Genomic DNA, 16,242 nt, shown 5'->3' with positions numbered 1-16,242 from the left:
TTTTTGTGGTGATTTTTAAACTATTGGTTGTTGCATGTATGTTTTCCCCAAAAGGATGAAAAAAAAAAAAAAAAAAAAAAAGGCAAATGAATGATGGGCATGATGGTATAATGGATCCAAGATGATGCTTTCTCTTTACTATTTCTGGTACCTCTTATCTCAACGGCGTCCCCGTCGAGGCTTTAGTCTCTTCCGCGACGTTCGTAATGGTCATAACTTTGACTAAACTGATTGGATCCATCATCATCGACATCAACCTTTTTTTTTCTTTTTTTTTTCTGTAGCTTTTATATGCTTTGAAATAATGAAATAAAAGATTTGAACCGCTCTAAATACTTTTTTGATAATGTTGCATGTAAAAGATTTAAGTTTTACTTGCGAGGTAACTCAAGGTCTTCAACAATGGACCAAACTTCTTGTATAATTTTCTGTTGAGCTTTGTATGAAGCCTCAGGAGAGGTGTCGCCATCTTCACCACAGCATCCGCGGACAACTAAGAATCGACGACCCGTCAAAAGCTGGCCATCAGATACCTCCCGACCGCACCCATCTACCACGATACCACCAGCCTCGCGAACAATAATGATTCCAGCACATACGTCCCTAATAAGTTGAATTAAGTAATGAGTCAGCGTTCTTTTTTTTATTTTTATTTTTATTTTTATTTTTTATGACTTACCACTCCCAGCATCCAATCTCCCAGTACACGTCCATCTGTCCTTGGGCAATAGTCATCATGTCCATAGCTGCACTGCCTAGACAGCGAATACCGTGAGCATGTCCCACTGCGCGACCAGGCGCCAGATCCGAAGGATCTTTTGCAGAGAGATTACGCAAAGATTTGACCTTTGAATCAATGATTTCAGTTTTGCGCTCTGATCCGTATTCACCTGCGATCAAAGCCACGGAAAGTGAAGGGAGTGGTGGCGGAGGGTAAGGGTACGACAGAGGTAGGCGTCGACCTTGTGTACGGGGGTTCTCATCAATCTTGGAAAGATACGCTCCTTGACCCTTTGCAGCTGTGAACAACTATAAAAAAGTAAGAAGGGCAAAAGTAAGACATTGGACATGTTATGATTACGAAAATACAAAAAAAAAAAAAAAAAACGTTACTTTACTTGATTCAAAATAGGATTATAAATAACTCCTACAACTGGCTCCTTGTTGATGGCCAAGCCGATCGAGATTGCGACAAAAGGGAATCTGAAAGGACACAGCCAACCACGAAAAAAGAAGAAAATGTTCTGTAAGTTCTAAAAACGAGCGTAAAACTCATAAATAGCCTAAATGTATGATATGTTCAAGTGAGCTTTTTTTTTTTTGTTCCTTACCCATGTACAAAATTAGTGGTACCATCAATAGGATCAACGATCCAAGTAGGAGCATCGGTCAAGCTGCAATTCTCGCCTGCAGCAACAGTTTCCTCACCAATAAATCTGTAGTTTTAATTATATAAAAAAAGGCGTTCGATTTGAGATTACCAAGTTGTAAAGCTTTTGATTTTGAAAACATTCCTTTCTAGGCTGTATTATCCTTTAAGTTGTTAAGCAAAAGGAGACGGCTTACGAGTGAGTCTTCATCTTTTCTGTAATTTCAGCGCGGACCAATTTCTCGACCCTTTGGTCCCACAGTGTGACCAGGTCCGCTGTGTTGCCCACCTTGACAAGATGCTCGGTGCGCTCTGGCGTGAAACGCGAATTGAATCCTTCAAGGATGACAGGGCCTGCCAACTTGGCAAGGTGAATGGCGAACTCCAAGTAATTGTCGAGATCAGCTGTCGTATAGTTCATGATGGTGATGGTTTTGTAGAGAAGAAAGGAAAAAAAAAAAAAAAAAAAAAAATCTCACGACACGTAGACGACACATGTATTCTGTATCTGTTGATCTGTACGGTTTTTAAAGTTAGTCCAGAAATTCAGGGGCAAAAGATTAGAGAGGATACAGGAGACGAAAATAAACAGAACTTACAAATTTTTTGTGGGTGTGCCGGCACCCAAATACTTGTGTCTAGCGTCGTGCGCGCTTTGCAGCCGGAGCAGGCGACTCTTCCGTGGGCTTGTACTTTGCAGGCCTCTCTTGCCTCTCAATTTGAGCAAGACCGATTTTTGCGATGTTTTCCGCCCCTACTGCGTCACGGTCGAAGAATACCTTACATGTCCGGCAATATTTAGAGCGAGGATACACCGTCTCTAAAAAGCTATCACAGAGGGGTCGGGGACAGCGGGCGCTGGTGTAAAATTCGTGCACTCCTACAGCGAAGTGTCCTCGTGCTTTGACCTAAGCGTTTCAAATGGTCAGTCGTTTATTAGCAAAGGTTCTATGGCTTTCCAGCTTTTCTTACTTTTTTAAAAAAAGCCATACCTGTGTGACAAGATGTCTCGTTATAGCAGTGTGCTTGCTGGGAACTCCTTTACTACTTTCAAAGGACCCTAGGCCGACGACAAGTACTCCTTTTTCCCCGAGCATCTTCAACACTCGCTGTACCACGTAGTCGAACGTAGCTCGTTGAGCCTTTCGTAGGTCCCATTTTTTTCAGGTGCCATCTGGACTCGTAGAACTCTTGAAGCACATCCAAATTCTTTGATCCTATCTGTGTCTGGGACTCCTCGTTCATCCATTGAAAGTACTCATTGTACGTATCCCTTCCAAACACAGGGATGGCGCTCTCAACCTCAATCATTCCTTTTTCACGCTTCCTTTTGTTCAATAGGTGATTGAAGCGGAGGACGGGGAGGTACAAGAACCTGCTTCTCACCTTACCGTTTGCCGCAAGTTAGGGTTGTGAGGATACAGGGAGGAAAACGTAAAGGCGTTAACAATACCAGGATCGCATCCGACGATAGTTGTGGTGTTTGCGGATGGGCACCGCCCTGGTTGTTGAATGTGAGCTCAACGTTTTCAAGCAGTTTGGAGCTCCTCTTCCAGTTTATGTTTGCTAAGTTTTCATCTGTCAGGTCTTCACCGGCTGCCTTTGAACACGTCGTGCTGAGAAATCCCTGAGAAAGCTCCAGTTCTTGGCTGGGGTCTTCTTCATCTACGTCAGACTGCTGCTGTTTCTTCGTCTGGGTTGTGTCATAGGCAAGTAGATTCAGAACTAGACCGTTGGTAGAAATCGTTCCTTTGAGTTTGAACCGAGTTAGATCTTTGTCCTGTGACTGCAGGGATACTTTGTCTCGATATCCAAGAATCATGCGATCGCCTCCAATGTCACAAAAGAGAGCCTGAATCAAAACCCCTTTTGCTCCCTGTACACTCAAACATTGCAGTCTTGGAAGGATTGTCGAGAGGCAGAATACGCTCCAGCAGCTGCTTGGTATCTTCGTTCGCCCAGAGGACGTCAACTAGGGCGTGTTCAGACAGATACACATACCTGGGTGACCAGGAGGACGTAGGAAAGTCTGAGTATTTTTTCACTTTTTTGTTCTCCCGCAAAAAAAACTCAATGTCGCTCATATCTTCGTTTGTTTTCTCGACATTAAACTAGAAAAAAAAAAAAAAAAAAAAAAAAGAGTCTGAATAAAGAGCATTTGATTGCAGAATATACATGAAAATACCCTACACAAGCTATACCATTGCGTTCCTGTAGTGCTGCCTTAATGATATCTGTACTTGGCCCATTAGTAGCTCTGACGCTCTTGGAAATGAGATCTTTTTGGGATCAAAGCCTTGCACGTCCCCCAATGTGATGTCTATTTCCTTTATTGGGGAAAGTTCAGTGATGGCCTTGAAATGTTCATAAGCGAGGAGGTAATGGGGCGTTTCTACGCCTTTCCTTGTTTTTTTGTCCTCGCGTAAGCTGAATTGGGGCCACCTTGACCACTTAAAAGAAGGGTGGCGAGACGGAAGGAGTAGTCATTGCTATCCAAGGCCTCGTCCAGTGCCTTTTTCCTCGACCTTGCTGCCCCTGGTAACCGCATAATCCTCTCAATGTCCAAGGCAATCGCCCAGTATGCATAGCGGCGTAGTCGGTTGAGGACAACAACTGCCCCTCGGGTCTGGCTTACAATACTATCCCTTTCATCTGCGTCCAGTTCGCCTTTCCTTGCCATGGAGGCCTTAAGGGACCCAATTGTTAAGGCCTTGATAGGGTACTTACTGCTGTAGCTGTGATCATCCTTCGTAGCATCCTTCAAGTTCCTAATTGGTGCACCTTCTTTTTTAGCCCTGTGAGGCTTCTTGCCTTTATGCTTCCGCTTTTGTTTTTTCTGTTGCTTCTTTTTTGCCTTTTTCCGACGTGGTGGATGCTTAAGGCCCGGCCTATCGTGCTGACGGCAGTTACTGATATCAACTGTGCGCCCATTCAATATGCTCGCCTTGTCAGAAAAGATGGGCCGGAACTGGTTCCTATGTGACCCTTTCGCTATATAGAATGATGGTGTGTCTCTACATTATCCAAGAAAGGGACTAACGATTAGTATTGGGGACGTATGGTTTCAAGGCCAAAACTATAGCTTGAGCTTTCTTACGTTCTGCGGCGCTGCGCTCGCCTTTGCTGAGCCATTCTATGGCGAAGATCCTTTCCATTGAGTAGACGCTGCTTGAAGTTATCGAACTCATTGTTCGATGGTAACGCTTGGGCCGACGTTTGATGGCCGGAAGTAAAAATGCGGAGAGCTACACTGAAACGGCCTTCCTCAGAGGCTACGTTCCTTCCCAACACCTTATTAGCTTCCCCGAGGTAATCTTGAAGTATTTTATTGTAGGTCTTGTTCCACGCAACCTTTCGAACTAATCGAAGATTATTAACCGGGCCTAACGTCTCGAGGTTCCTTGAGTAGTCATTGCCTGCGATGGCACAGAATAACACCAGATGCGCGTGTGTTGGCAGTCTTAGTGCTTGGATAACGTTGTCTACGTCGTAAACCCCAAACTTCCGTCTACGGTGTGGAAGGGGTCGCACTAGGAAGCAGACTCGTTCGTACGCAAAAAAATCAGAGTCTTGGGATATCACGATCCTATCATTCTCCTCATCATGGCACCCTATGCATGGGTCCGCTTCATATGCACACAGACAGACATCGAAGACAGAACTAAGGCCTGTTGCCAGCTGATCCTTGTCCTGGACGCTCAGGGTGTGGACTTCTCGAAGACCCTTCTGGATGCGCCTCATGACTTGAGGACGAGTCCATACCCCACTCCGAGAATTTCTCTCGAAGGTGCTCATATTGTTCTCCAAAGCGTCCATATTTTTTTGTCTTATGGCTTGCCGTTCTGTCCTTGCTTTTTCTTTCTCAGTACAAGGTTCCCCATCAACATGTATAGTCAGGTTGTCCGTTGTGAAAAGATCCTTTATCTCGAGTGCCAGGGACCTTCCTACATCAATGATGGTTTCGTTTTTCATCTTTGCATGGACGACTCTGCGGAGGATGTCGTAATAGAACGTACCGAGGAGATCTAAATGAACAGAATGGTCAGGATTTGCCGCCAAGAAAGTGCCCACGTCAGTTTCCGAAGGTAAAACCCCGCGAGCCGCAACCAGTTTGAAGAAGGACTTCAGCCCCATGGTCAATATCTAAGCGAAGGAGAAAGAAAAAAGGAAAAATGGTGGCGATGAAAAGAAATGAAAAAGAAAAAGAAAAGAGCGACAAAGGTATAAAAGGATGAGCTTTTTTATGGTTTAAAGATCCAAAATGAATAGATAAAGAATATTGAGGAAAAGATACAGGAACAAGTGGCAGTGGGACTTTGGAGTGAGCGAGCGGGAAAGGAGGAAGACAATGATTCCTTTTTATATCCTAGATTGATGATGAATTTTATCATTGTCTCATGTAGGTTTGATATCGATCCTTTGCTTCACAGGCCATATCAATCTTTATTCAGTTCCTTTGTTTGGCTTGGGGTTTTGTCCAAGTCAATAGCAGAGATCGACAAATAAATACAAGCTCTCGCATGAACGGCAGATTGGAAACAATAGCATTGAGATACCGAAAAAATCATCTCTATATACAGCATACACTGTTGATGTCGATCCTTTGTTATACAATTTTTTTTCAGTTTCTTTTTGCATTGGCCTTTGCTTTGTGAGGAATTTAATGAATAAAAAAAATATTATAGTGTTAAACAAGGGTAGTAAATACGTTGACAGATTTGACTCGGTGTGTAGGAACTGGTTTTGAAACAGGTGATTACATCCTTGTCAAAGGTAACAACTAAAGAAAAAAAAAGTCTTTTTATCATAGAATGGGTTTAGATGTCGCTCTTTGCCCCAACAGCTCCAGTACTATTGCGTTAAAGCAGAGATATTCGTTGGCTCTCAGGTTCCGGCATCAATGGTGGAGATAGGGGTGATGTAGTTGCATGCGCTTATTGCTTGTAGTAAGAACTATCTAAGTACCTTTCCTTACTAGACGACGCCCTGTTAATGGTGATATTGTGCAGCGCCTTGTGGAAGGAGGGAGAGCAGAAGCGAGATTAATACCGACGCGTTTGATCCTCTCCTAGGAGTATTTTTGATTATGGAGTGATCGCCAAAATAAAGTTTGTTCATTTCTTCTGCTTTATGCATGTACAGAAACAAAAGTTATTCGTGCACACAGTGGTTGACGAACAAAAAAGGAAAAAGATTTGCCAAATATTTTCGGAACAAAGCCCGCGATGAAAGAAGGCATGTGCAGACAACAAATAAACACAGCAACTGTTTGCTCACATTCATTTTTTTCACCGTTGTGTCTGTAAAGTCCTCGTCAAAAAGTCGTCGACTAAAATATTTTTCACATTTTTAAATTGAATAAAATCCCTCCGTTTTTAGACGAAAAAAAACGTACAAACTCAAAATTTTAATTTTTACGAGAACTATCCTCTACTAAACCAAACATGTTTCCAGTATCTGGTGCAAGGTCCTCGATCTCAGATTCCATTATTACAGCCCCAGCTTGCTCTTGGTTTACTACTCTATCGAGTTCTAGGTCCCATTCACTGCTGTCGAGTCTAATCTCCTCGCTAATGTCCTCAATTGTCTCCTGTTCATCATTGATCTCTTGGTAATGCCTCTCGTCCGCCTCATCCAACATTCCTTGGACACGTCTTCCTCGTTATAGTATTTCATACCAATTTTCACAGACTTTTTCCATACAGAATAAAATATTCTATCCGGAATCTAAGAAAACAAGCTGAGAAGCCTTTTCTTCAGCAAAAGGGCTGTCATTGTCGTCCTTGCTCTCGACGCAATAATGTTTTTAACGACGGCCCGAATTTTCTCCATAGGCTGAAGTTCGCAGTGATATGGTGGAGTCTTGAGAATTTCATGGCCACCATTCTCTTGGGCGATTTTACTGACAGAGAAATACGACTCGTCAGGAAGGGCTTTGATCAACTCCATAAGATCGTCTTTATTCGCCGCTTTTCCATTTTCCTAGGTTGGAATAGCAATACCCTTGTTGGTGAGCCACTCTTTGATAGTTGCCACAGTGTCGCTCTTGGTTGGTACTTTGTTTTTCTTATGGAAATGATATGAAGCACCATCAAGATGGATTTGGCAAGGCCCCAGTCCCATCTCATTGAGGTTCTCACAAAGTCGCTTAAAAATACTATCAAATAAATTGGCGTTGAAATTCCCATGATAGTCGTGACCTGTTGCTACAACTCCTGCACTCTTGATCTCTTCGGGCACATCGTTCCACAACTCTGCCTCCCGTTCTTGGCCCTTCTTTGACTGAGGCTTTGGCCCTTTGGATGGCCAGATATATACACTATCCTTCACGAATTTGCCCTCAACTTTTTTGTTGAGTTCATCGTAATACACAACGAATGCCGCAAAGATAACTATTATTGGCTTTCTTCCCGCATCGTTTACGACACCACCACTACTTTTCACCCAACGTCTTGCTGCAGCATGATCGATGTGACAATAAGACTCGTCTAAAAAAACTTCTGGCATTTTAGGAACCCAATTGCCGTCCACAAGTTTTAGATTACTGAGGCGACGCTTGAGGTATGTTGTTCGGAACGCGACATTTTTCTTGGAGTCATGCAAGCAATGTTGTCGGATTCCTTTACCCCAATATAAACCCATTTTGCGAAGATCACGAGTGATTGACCTTGCTAATCTATCGATCCCAAAGTCATCCTTTAGTTGGTTGGCAACCATAGAGGCCGAATTAGGGGCTCCGCACTTGACTATGACAGCCATGATTTTTGAGGTTACATCCTGATCAATTTCTTTTTTTGGGCGTCCAGTTCTTCCACGTCTGGTTCTCTCATGTCTAGCTTTACCGCGGTCTTTGAACTCGAGGACACCTGTGGTAGCAAATTTAATTGCTGTCAAACATGCATCTCTCCCTACACCCATTAAAATTGCCAAGTTGTTCGCTCTGTCTGGCGTCTGCATAAACCACTGTCAAACTTCTAATGGCCCCTCGGTAATAGCCTTGAATGTCCGAGCCATCATAACGTATTCGTTATGTATAATGGTCGCCTTATTACGGGATAATTCACCAATGTCCTGCTGAAGCTCTACAGCTTGTCCATTTGACAAGAATGGATTTGGATCAGCAGCATCGGGAAGCTGCTCTTTTGAAGGAGATCCCTTGGATCTGTTCTTAGGTGGGGTATTCCAATGATATTGTGTGGGAGATCTAGTGGAGGTGACATTGAATTTGGAGGGCGATTGTCGACATCTTCGGGGTGGAGTTGTGCGTGTTCCTAGAAACGTTAGATCGGTATCACTTAGATCATTATACATATCACTCAGATCATTATATGAGGGGTGACTATCGTATCAATAGGGAAAGACATTTGACTATTTCTTGGAGAATGAGTGAATGTGAATGAGGGTAATGAAGGTCTGCTTCGTTGGTCAGTTTCAGATTCATAAAAAAACAACGGTTTCCAATTCAGTCAAAAAATTATATGGATGAGGGAAGTCTTTGTACGTAAATCTCTGTTTTTCCGGTTTTTAATTCAAATTGAGTATTTTAAAAATATATTAGTCGACGACTTTTTGGCGAGGACTCTATCTCTTCTAAGCTTTCTGTCTGGCCGTTTAACACAAGGAACCCTCAGAAAAAGAAATACCTCGCATGATTGGTGCCAGGTCTGAAAACAACAATAATGCAATGCTGTACTGGAAGGTAGGGTCTAGAAACTATACCATTGATCACAACTGCTACTCATGCTCTCTTGCCAAGGACTTGAACAGGCATACCAACCCCTTCTTCCTTGCTCTCATAACCGCTCACATCCTTTCGATGCATTCTTTCGCCGTTTATGTCCACTACATCTGAACACACAGTTCACCACTCACTCCAACAGAGATATTTGTATCACCTTGGGTATGATATGTTGCTGTGGCTCCCTCTGGTTTCAACAGGCCCAACAAACTCTATTAGCAGTGCTTACCAACCCAGATATATCAAGGGAACGCAAGAAGACGAGCAAGCAAACGATGTGACAAATCAAGTCTTGCCGGGCTGTACAGGAAAAGATCAAGTTAGTCAAGCTCTATGGTGTGGTAGAATGAATCAACTCAGATTGCACTCCTTTCAAGTCGAGACTACGGCGGCGAATATTATCACTGTTATATTACATCAGTCAATAAATAAACGATACAATGAGCCCCCAAGCGGACGCTAAGGTCATGCGAAAGTCTTCATGAGTTTTTTATTTGCACAAATAAAGAAGCCAGGATAGCTCCATGACAATTTAGTTTTCGGTCATTTATTTCGACATCAAAATAAAATTTCAAGACAATGCCCATGGATTGCTGGATTTTAAACCCATTTATAATGGCAAATTTGCCCTTGTGACGGACGAAGGGATAAACTAATTTGGTGGCGCAGGGTTTTTCTTCTCTTTTCTCATTTCATCCAGCAGCTAATGAAAAAAAAAAAAAAATGAATGAGAAAAAACAAGAACCCTTCTTACCGACAGCAGAGAGGCTAGAAAAACCTCTAAATCCCTTTGCTTGCAGAGCAATTAGTCATGATAACAACCGGCTTCGCAAAGGGCTTTTGAAGCTTGGACTGTTGACCGTGGTAGCCATTTATCTTTTCGCATCTATATCTAATAAGCACCATAGTCACCATGGCCACCATAGAGAGCATCTGACAAGGAAATTCAAGTTTGAAAAGCATATGCAATCAGATGTCGATCAACTCGTTGCAGGTAGCTTGGAATCGAAGTATGTAAAGCTTTTCTTTTTTTTTATCTGGGCTTTATGACGAAATGCAATGCAGAATTTTGGCTGACCTTCTCACTTTATATTCCTTTGAATTCATACTAGTATTTTATGGGATCGTTTGGCCGAAATGACAGACACCTTTGGCCCACGCATCACTGGATCAGATGCGTTAGAAAAAGTAAGTATTATTATTTTGACTAACAGCATCAATAGCATCATTTGACTGAGCATGCCAATAATTCTTGTAGTTGCTACAGCTAATTTGGCCATTGACATGCATTGGTTGTAGTCCATTGATTGGGTTATACGGAAACTCAAGGCGGACAATTTGTCTGTCACAACAGAGGAAGTAGTCGTTGATTACTGGCAACGTCACCAAGAGTCACTTCATTTTCTGTCACCTACCCGTGGCCCTGTTCCGATGCATATCCTTGGTCTTGGGTATAGCGTATCTACGCCTGATCCTATTAACGGCCTCGAAGCAGAGGTTATTGTTGTGCATTCCAAGGATGAGCTGGAGCAGTTGGGTCAAAGAGACGAAGTACGTGGCAAAATTGTCCTCTGGAATAACCCCTTTACTTCTTATACTGAGAATGCTCTCTACAGAGCGTTCGGCGCTGTTTGGGCACAAGGACATGGGGCTGTTGCATCTTTGGTGCGATCTGTCACGCCATTCTCACTACAGACACCTCATACAGGCGTTGCTGAGATTGCGAGGATCCCTATGGCTGCTATCAGTGTTGAAGATGCTGATTTGCTTGAACGTTCGCTTAACCGCCACAAGCAGGATCCAGAGACATTTCCTGAATGGCCCAAAGTCAAATTAATCATGGGAGCATCAACAGAGCTCGAGTCCAAGATCTCAAGGAATATCATTATCGAATTAAAAGGAAGAGAGAAGCCAGAAGAGATTGTGGTCGTTGGTGGACATATTGATAGCTGGGATGTTGGGAGTGGGGCTGTGGATGATGGTGCCGGCTGTTTCATTGCTTGGGAAACTCTGCGTCAATTGAGCCGGCTGGAGAGGCCGCCTCGAAGAACGGTACGAGTAGTGTTCTGGACTGCAGAGGAGAACACATCTGCAGGAGGTGTGGTCTATGCAAGAAATCATCCTGAAAAAGATTCAAGTCGTCATGTATTTGCATTTGAATCAGATACAGGTGTCTTTGATCCTTACGGCATCTCATTTGCACCAGGCACAGCCAAGGACGGCAAAAAGCGCGACTCGGCCGAATTTTTGACGGCTGCTGGAGAGTATTTTATGGGACGGCGTGAGGATCTTGGATACCCTGGGGCTGGTCGACATGTCCTACCCAATCCATTTGGAGCTGACATTGAACCTCTTTGCAAACGAGGAGTTGCTTGTGCGGAGTTTGTCCCCGCCGATCCTTTCCCCCTTCCTTATTCAACTTCCCCATATGCCATCAAATATGGCACTGGAAACCGCCATCATGAGGATGACATGCAGAGCATGGTAAAAGATCATAACAATGGCAAGGAGTACAATCCTTTCCACAACTACGACTATCAAAATAACAATAGCAAAAAGCACCACCATCATCGCAGTAGGAGCAGCAATATCCATGATAAATATCGTCGACCTGTAGACACTGGCTATTTTTATTACCACCATTCAGAGGCAGACTCAATGGGGGCCTTCACACCTGACCAATTGAAGCGTTCTGCTGCAGTCATGGCTATCTGGACGTACATTGCCGCGGAAAGTCCAATTGAGTTCTGAGTTTTAGAATACAATAAAAAGAAACTTTTTTTATTTCTGTGCATCTTTCATTCTTTACCTCTTGATGCATTTACTTTAAAATCATTTCCCACGGATTTCATTTTATTCAATTTCATCCCATTAACAACAAAGCTTGCAATCTATCAATCATGCATGTCCTTGTCACCGGCGCTTCAGGTCTTCTTGGCCGTGCAGTCGTAGTTGAGTATAAGAATGCAGGACATGAAGGTCAGAATAAACTAAGGCACAATCCAATTTATAGAAAGAATAAAAACTCGCCTGGAGTTAAAGTGGACTCACAAGTCGAATAATAATATCACGCTAAAAAAAAAAATAATAGTCATTGGATTGGCGCACTCTCGTGTCAGGGACGACCTTAAGAAGGTGTGGGATAAAAAAAAAAAAAAAAAAAAAAAAAAAACTAGGTACGATGATTACTTTTATCAGCTATTTTAACTCTCGCTATTCCTTTTGCTCCACAGCTTGACTTGGAGGACGCTGCTGCTGTCACAGCCTTCATTGAGGAGCACAAGCCCGATGGTAAAGTAGAGATGATGCTGATTAATATAATCTTTTCTTTAGGTGGAATGAAAGGAAAAAAGGGGAATGACACGCGTCTTTTTTTAAGATCAATATTCTAATGGCTCAACCATATCATATGAATTTGACTTTAGTTGTTGTTCATTGTGCTGCTGAGCGTCGGCCTGATGTTGTTGAGAAAGATCCCAGCGGAGCGCAAAAAGTACGTCAGAAGAATTTTTATAGGCTTATCGTAGTGTTATTTGTGTCTGAAGGTTGAGTACATGTGCAGTATAACGGAGCAACCTCGTTACGGTCACTGAATTTGTTTTTGTTATCATGTTTAGCTCAATGTCCAAGCTCCTGGTTTATTGGCGGATCTGACCAATGACCGTGGTATTCTGATGATCTACATCTCGACGGACTATGTTTTCGATGGCACTTCTCCACCTTATGATGTTACTGACAAGCCCAATCCACTCAACACCTACGGTATACGCAGCTTTTTTTTTTTTTTTTTTTTTTTTTTAATGCTTTACTTTGTTTTGCTTGGGATTATTATGCAAGAGTTCATACGACTTCAATATGGAGTTTATGAAGGGAGAGCAGAGGAGTTTGAACAAACTTGGTGGTATTAACTTTGCTATACTAACGTTACTGCTGATGTTGCCGTAACTGTTAATGGATATTAGGTCGCACTAAATATGAAGGGGAAGTTGAGGTTAAGAACAGGAATTCTTCTGCAATTATCCTTCGAGTCCCTATCCTGTATGGGCCAACTGAATACAACAGTGAGTCTGCGGTCAATACCCTAATTGACAGCGTTACAAGCAGCAAGCAAATTAGTATGGATCACTACGCAATTCGGTATCCAACCTATGGTAAGGATTCTGGTGGTGTGGTAAATATGCATCTTGCATGTCATGGGACTCACACATGCATATAAAAAAGAGCTGCAAAGGAGTGAGAGTCTACGCACCTTCACTTGTATACTTGACTTTCAAATTGATTTTTTTTTTTTTTTCCTTCTTGTGTGACAAAGTTTATGATGTAGCGCGAGTGATCAAGGACCTTTCAGGTAGATTGGGACTTTTATGTAGATTATAGAAGCATATTCTTACTATATGCCAGAAAGGATCGAGGTTTGCGACTAACAGCTTTTTTAACAGTTAAGGTTCGCTTGGAGAAAGTTTTCATTTCTGGAGTCCTGCACTTTTCGGCACAGGAGAAGTATACGAAATATGAGATTTGCGGTGAGTGAATTTTAAATCTTTATTATGCTTTCAGTATTTCTTTTTTATTAAATGTGCCTTGATTTACCTATTCTTAGAGGTCATTGCCAAGATCCTAGGAGCCAACTTGGATCATTTGAAGATCGTAGACAGCGAACCAAAGGATAGCAGTACGTAAATTTAGCTTTGTTATTGTTGCTATGACTATGAGATGCCATTGATTCATCTGAATACATTGTAAATATTGCTTGCAGAGCATACATCTTCACCTCTCTTTTTTTGAGCCTGTAGTGTTCATCTAATGTGGAGATGTGGATATGTGGAATACCAATTTATATACCAAACCGTTGCACCTGTAACTTTTTTTTTTTTTTTTTTTTTTTTTTTTTTGGGTGTGTATATTGACGATTTTTTTTCTCTTCTCTTCTATGTTTCTCTGATTATGATAGCTATGAGGCCTTATGATTGCCATCTTACTAATAGGTGTCTTGAGGGTGTTGGGATCAATACCCAGTTCATGAAGCTTGCGGACTGGTTGCAAGAATGGCTGACGAAGAATCACCCATAGATTAAAGCTTATTGAGACATATGACAGTCTCACTTGCACTGACAAATATGAATAAGGAACAATTTTTTGTAGTAAATGGGTTTTTGACCGTTTTTTAATAAGGAATCGAAGAGCCCACTTTCTCATGTCAGACAAATGTGTACATTTATTTCATGAATGTTTTCAACAAAAGGAAGAGCAAAGTGGAGGGTATGAATGATAACCATTTACATGTATTCATTTCATGGTAAAAAAAAAAAGACGCGAACGTGCCAAATGGCGGCGCAGAAGGATTCAATGTAAAAAAAATTTTCACAGCCAGGCACAAAGAAATGAAATGAACACAAACACAGCCGAGATGGAGGTATCAAGAGCTTGGTTAATTCATCTTCACACTAGCGACAATTTTCACCTTATTTAGCCTCCTTTCTCTCTTTTACTTCATTTCCCATCTTCATTCTCCCTCTCTCTCTCTCTCTCTCTCTCTCTCTCTCTCTCTCTCTCTCTCTCTCTCTTTTTATATTTTATTTTTTATTTTTGTTTTCTCTTGACTGAGACAGCGGCAGCATTTACATATATTTCATTTACTCACTCAGGGGTCTTTTTTTTAAAGGATATTCTCTCTCTCCCTCTCTCTCCACTCCATCGTCTTCATTGAATCTTTCATTCTCAAAACCGCAAACACAACTCATTCATTATGACACGAGACACTGAACAACAGGGCACCGACCTTGACTTTGAGCAGATGATGGGCGAACTTGCTGCCATGAAGACAGACTTGGCGAATAGAGTAAGAGAATTTTTTTTATTTATTAAAATGGTGTTTGATTGTGTTACGGGGGTGTTAAATAGAATTGAGCTGTTGACAATGATTGTGGTCCAAGATTGAAAAGATTTTGAAGGATGGAAGAAGACAGAGATTGATAGACAGAGAGCTGATGTGGTCAACAAGGCATTTTGCTCTTCCCAAATGCTTCTTTATTTTTATAAAGATGGGTCAACGGATAAACATAACGGCCTAGGTGAGGAGATTCTGTGTGTGGATCAAATGAAAAAAAAAAAAAAAAAAAAAAAAAAAAAAAAAAGTTAATCTATTGGATCCCATTCCCGCCTGCTATCAATCACTTCAATGACCTTTATTGTCCTCTTAAATATATGTCTTGCTCCGTAACAAAGAATAAAAGTTTCTATTAGTATTGACACCGCCCTTTACTTGGTTTCTTATTTCGTAGCAAGCAAATCGCGCTACACGGCCATCTGCTCCTCGAACTGCAGCTGCACCTCATGACGGTGAACCTCGTCGTACACGGACACGAAGGGCACAAACTGAGCCTCGTTCGGATCATGCTCTTTCCACAGAAGCAGCTGTTGCTCAAAGCCCGCCTGTCATTGTAAGCTCAAGTCAAGCACTCTCATTTAGTGCTATATCGCCTACACTTCAGGAGTCTGGTGTGCAAGATGATGGCCATGCTAAGCTGCAGGCGCATCTGCAGATATTACGCCGGGATCAAAGCCAACAAAATTTGAGCAGCAGTCTGATGCAAAAAGGAGTGGAGAGCAGTCAATCAGAAGTGAAAATTGTTGCTGCCATTTTAGGCCCTTCAGGAAACAAAGTCGATAGCAACACCAATTCAATCATACAGGTAGTCAGTAACAGCGAAAATGACAGCACATTTGGAGTGAGCAGTCTTGGCCGCAGCGAAAGTCGTCGGAATCCCGCTGCACCTTTGCCACCAAAATCTGCTCAGCGATCGCGATCCATTTCCCAAGGCTCGACACGGTTATCCAAGACGCTTTATAACGAAAATGGCGAGGTCCTGCATGAAATAGACAACTATCCAGAAAATTTGACTGCCTCACCACAGGAGATTTCAGCACCCACCTTTGGGTCCAATGGCACATCAAAAACGGTGCGCCCTTTTCAAACATCTTCATCAACACCAGCCTCAAATGGCCAAATGACCCAAGGATTACCCCGTTTGCCTACCCGCTCGAACAGTAGAAGCCAACCCAAGCAATCTTCCCCATCATCAAGCCCATCTTCAACTTTTGAACAGACTGCTCATCAGAACTCATCACACGGCTC

General features: G+C 42.4%; 4 protein-coding genes across 4 annotated transcripts; 2 read left to right on the top strand and 2 right to left on the bottom strand.

The window, feature by feature from the left end:
• Window positions 1-79: 79 nt before the first annotated feature.
• On the bottom strand, window positions 80-1,808 carry BCR41DRAFT_386336 (inositol monophosphatase). The gene is made up of 5 exons (XM_022027779.1): window positions 1,567-1,808; window positions 1,332-1,436; window positions 1,119-1,203; window positions 680-1,029; window positions 80-603 (listed from the first exon to the last, which is right to left on the bottom strand). The coding sequence occupies exons 1-5, from the start codon at window positions 1,788-1,790 to the stop codon at window positions 372-374; spliced, it is 996 nt and encodes a 331-aa protein (XP_021881711.1). The 5' UTR covers window positions 1,791-1,808; the 3' UTR covers window positions 80-371.
• A 173-nt stretch (window positions 1,809-1,981) lies between these two features.
• On the bottom strand, window positions 1,982-3,479 carry BCR41DRAFT_353162 (hypothetical protein). Its single transcript, XM_022024086.1, has 6 exons — window positions 3,252-3,479; window positions 2,963-3,199; window positions 2,756-2,870; window positions 2,570-2,696; window positions 2,362-2,511; window positions 1,982-2,277 (listed from the first exon to the last, which is right to left on the bottom strand). Exons 1-6 carry the CDS (start codon window positions 3,451-3,453, stop codon window positions 2,008-2,010), a joined length of 1,101 nt encoding a protein of 366 aa, XP_021881710.1. The 5' UTR covers window positions 3,454-3,479; the 3' UTR covers window positions 1,982-2,007.
• A 6,765-nt stretch (window positions 3,480-10,244) lies between these two features.
• Window positions 10,245-11,858, top strand: BCR41DRAFT_370541 (hypothetical protein; the record flags this gene model as incomplete). The annotated part of the gene is made up of 2 exons (XM_022026540.1): window positions 10,245-10,295; window positions 10,407-11,858. The coding sequence occupies 2 exons, from the start codon at window positions 10,245-10,247 to the stop codon at window positions 11,856-11,858; spliced, it is 1,503 nt and encodes a 500-aa protein (XP_021881709.1).
• Window positions 11,859-11,921: 63 nt separating this feature from the next.
• On the top strand, window positions 11,922-14,297 carry BCR41DRAFT_353153 (hypothetical protein). The gene is made up of 10 exons (XM_022024085.1): window positions 11,922-12,086; window positions 12,199-12,242; window positions 12,341-12,398; window positions 12,533-12,600; window positions 12,725-12,869; window positions 13,070-13,258; window positions 13,420-13,455; window positions 13,547-13,630; window positions 13,708-13,779; window positions 14,059-14,297. The coding sequence occupies exons 1-10, from the start codon at window positions 12,008-12,010 to the stop codon at window positions 14,175-14,177; spliced, it is 894 nt and encodes a 297-aa protein (XP_021881708.1). The 5' UTR covers window positions 11,922-12,007; the 3' UTR covers window positions 14,178-14,297.
• Window positions 14,298-16,242: the final 1,945 nt, after the last annotated feature.

This window comes from Lobosporangium transversale (genome assembly GCF_002105155.1).
Source record: "Lobosporangium transversale strain NRRL 3116 chromosome Unknown BCR41scaffold_17, whole genome shotgun sequence".
Classification (NCBI taxonomy): Eukaryota; Fungi; Mortierellomycota; class Mortierellomycetes; order Mortierellales; family Mortierellaceae; genus Lobosporangium; species Lobosporangium transversale.
This window is presented reverse-complemented; position numbering and strand designations above follow the sequence as displayed.

Coding starts and splice junctions, on each gene's coding strand:
- BCR41DRAFT_386336 (XM_022027779.1), bottom strand. CDS start 1,790: ATGAACTATACGACAGCTGATCTCGACAATTACTTGGAGTTCGCCATT. Junction 1,437..1,566: donor GAAAAGATGAAGACTCACTC/GTAAGCCGTCTC, acceptor TTAAAACTACAG/ATTTATTGGTGAGGAAACTG. Junction 1,030..1,118: donor ATAATCCTATTTTGAATCAA/GTAAAGTAACGT, acceptor ACTTTTTTATAG/TTGTTCACAGCTGCAAAGGG.
- BCR41DRAFT_353162 (XM_022024086.1), bottom strand. CDS start 3,453: ATGAGCGACATTGAGTTTTTTTTGCGGGAGAACAAAAAAGTGAAAAAA. Junction 3,200..3,251: donor CAAGACTGCAATGTTTGAGT/GTACAGGGAGCA, acceptor GTGACATTGGAG/GCGATCGCATGATTCTTGGA. Junction 2,697..2,755: donor AACTTGCGGCAAACGGTAAG/GTGAGAAGCAGG, acceptor ATTGAACAAAAG/GAAGCGTGAAAAAGGAATGA.
- BCR41DRAFT_353153 (XM_022024085.1), top strand. CDS start 12,008: ATGCATGTCCTTGTCACCGGCGCTTCAGGTCTTCTTGGCCGTGCAGTC. Junction 12,399..12,532: donor TGAGGAGCACAAGCCCGATG/GTAAAGTAGAGA, acceptor ATTTGACTTTAG/TTGTTGTTCATTGTGCTGCT. Junction 13,780..14,058: donor CAGCGAACCAAAGGATAGCA/GTACGTAAATTT, acceptor TGATTATGATAG/CTATGAGGCCTTATGATTGC.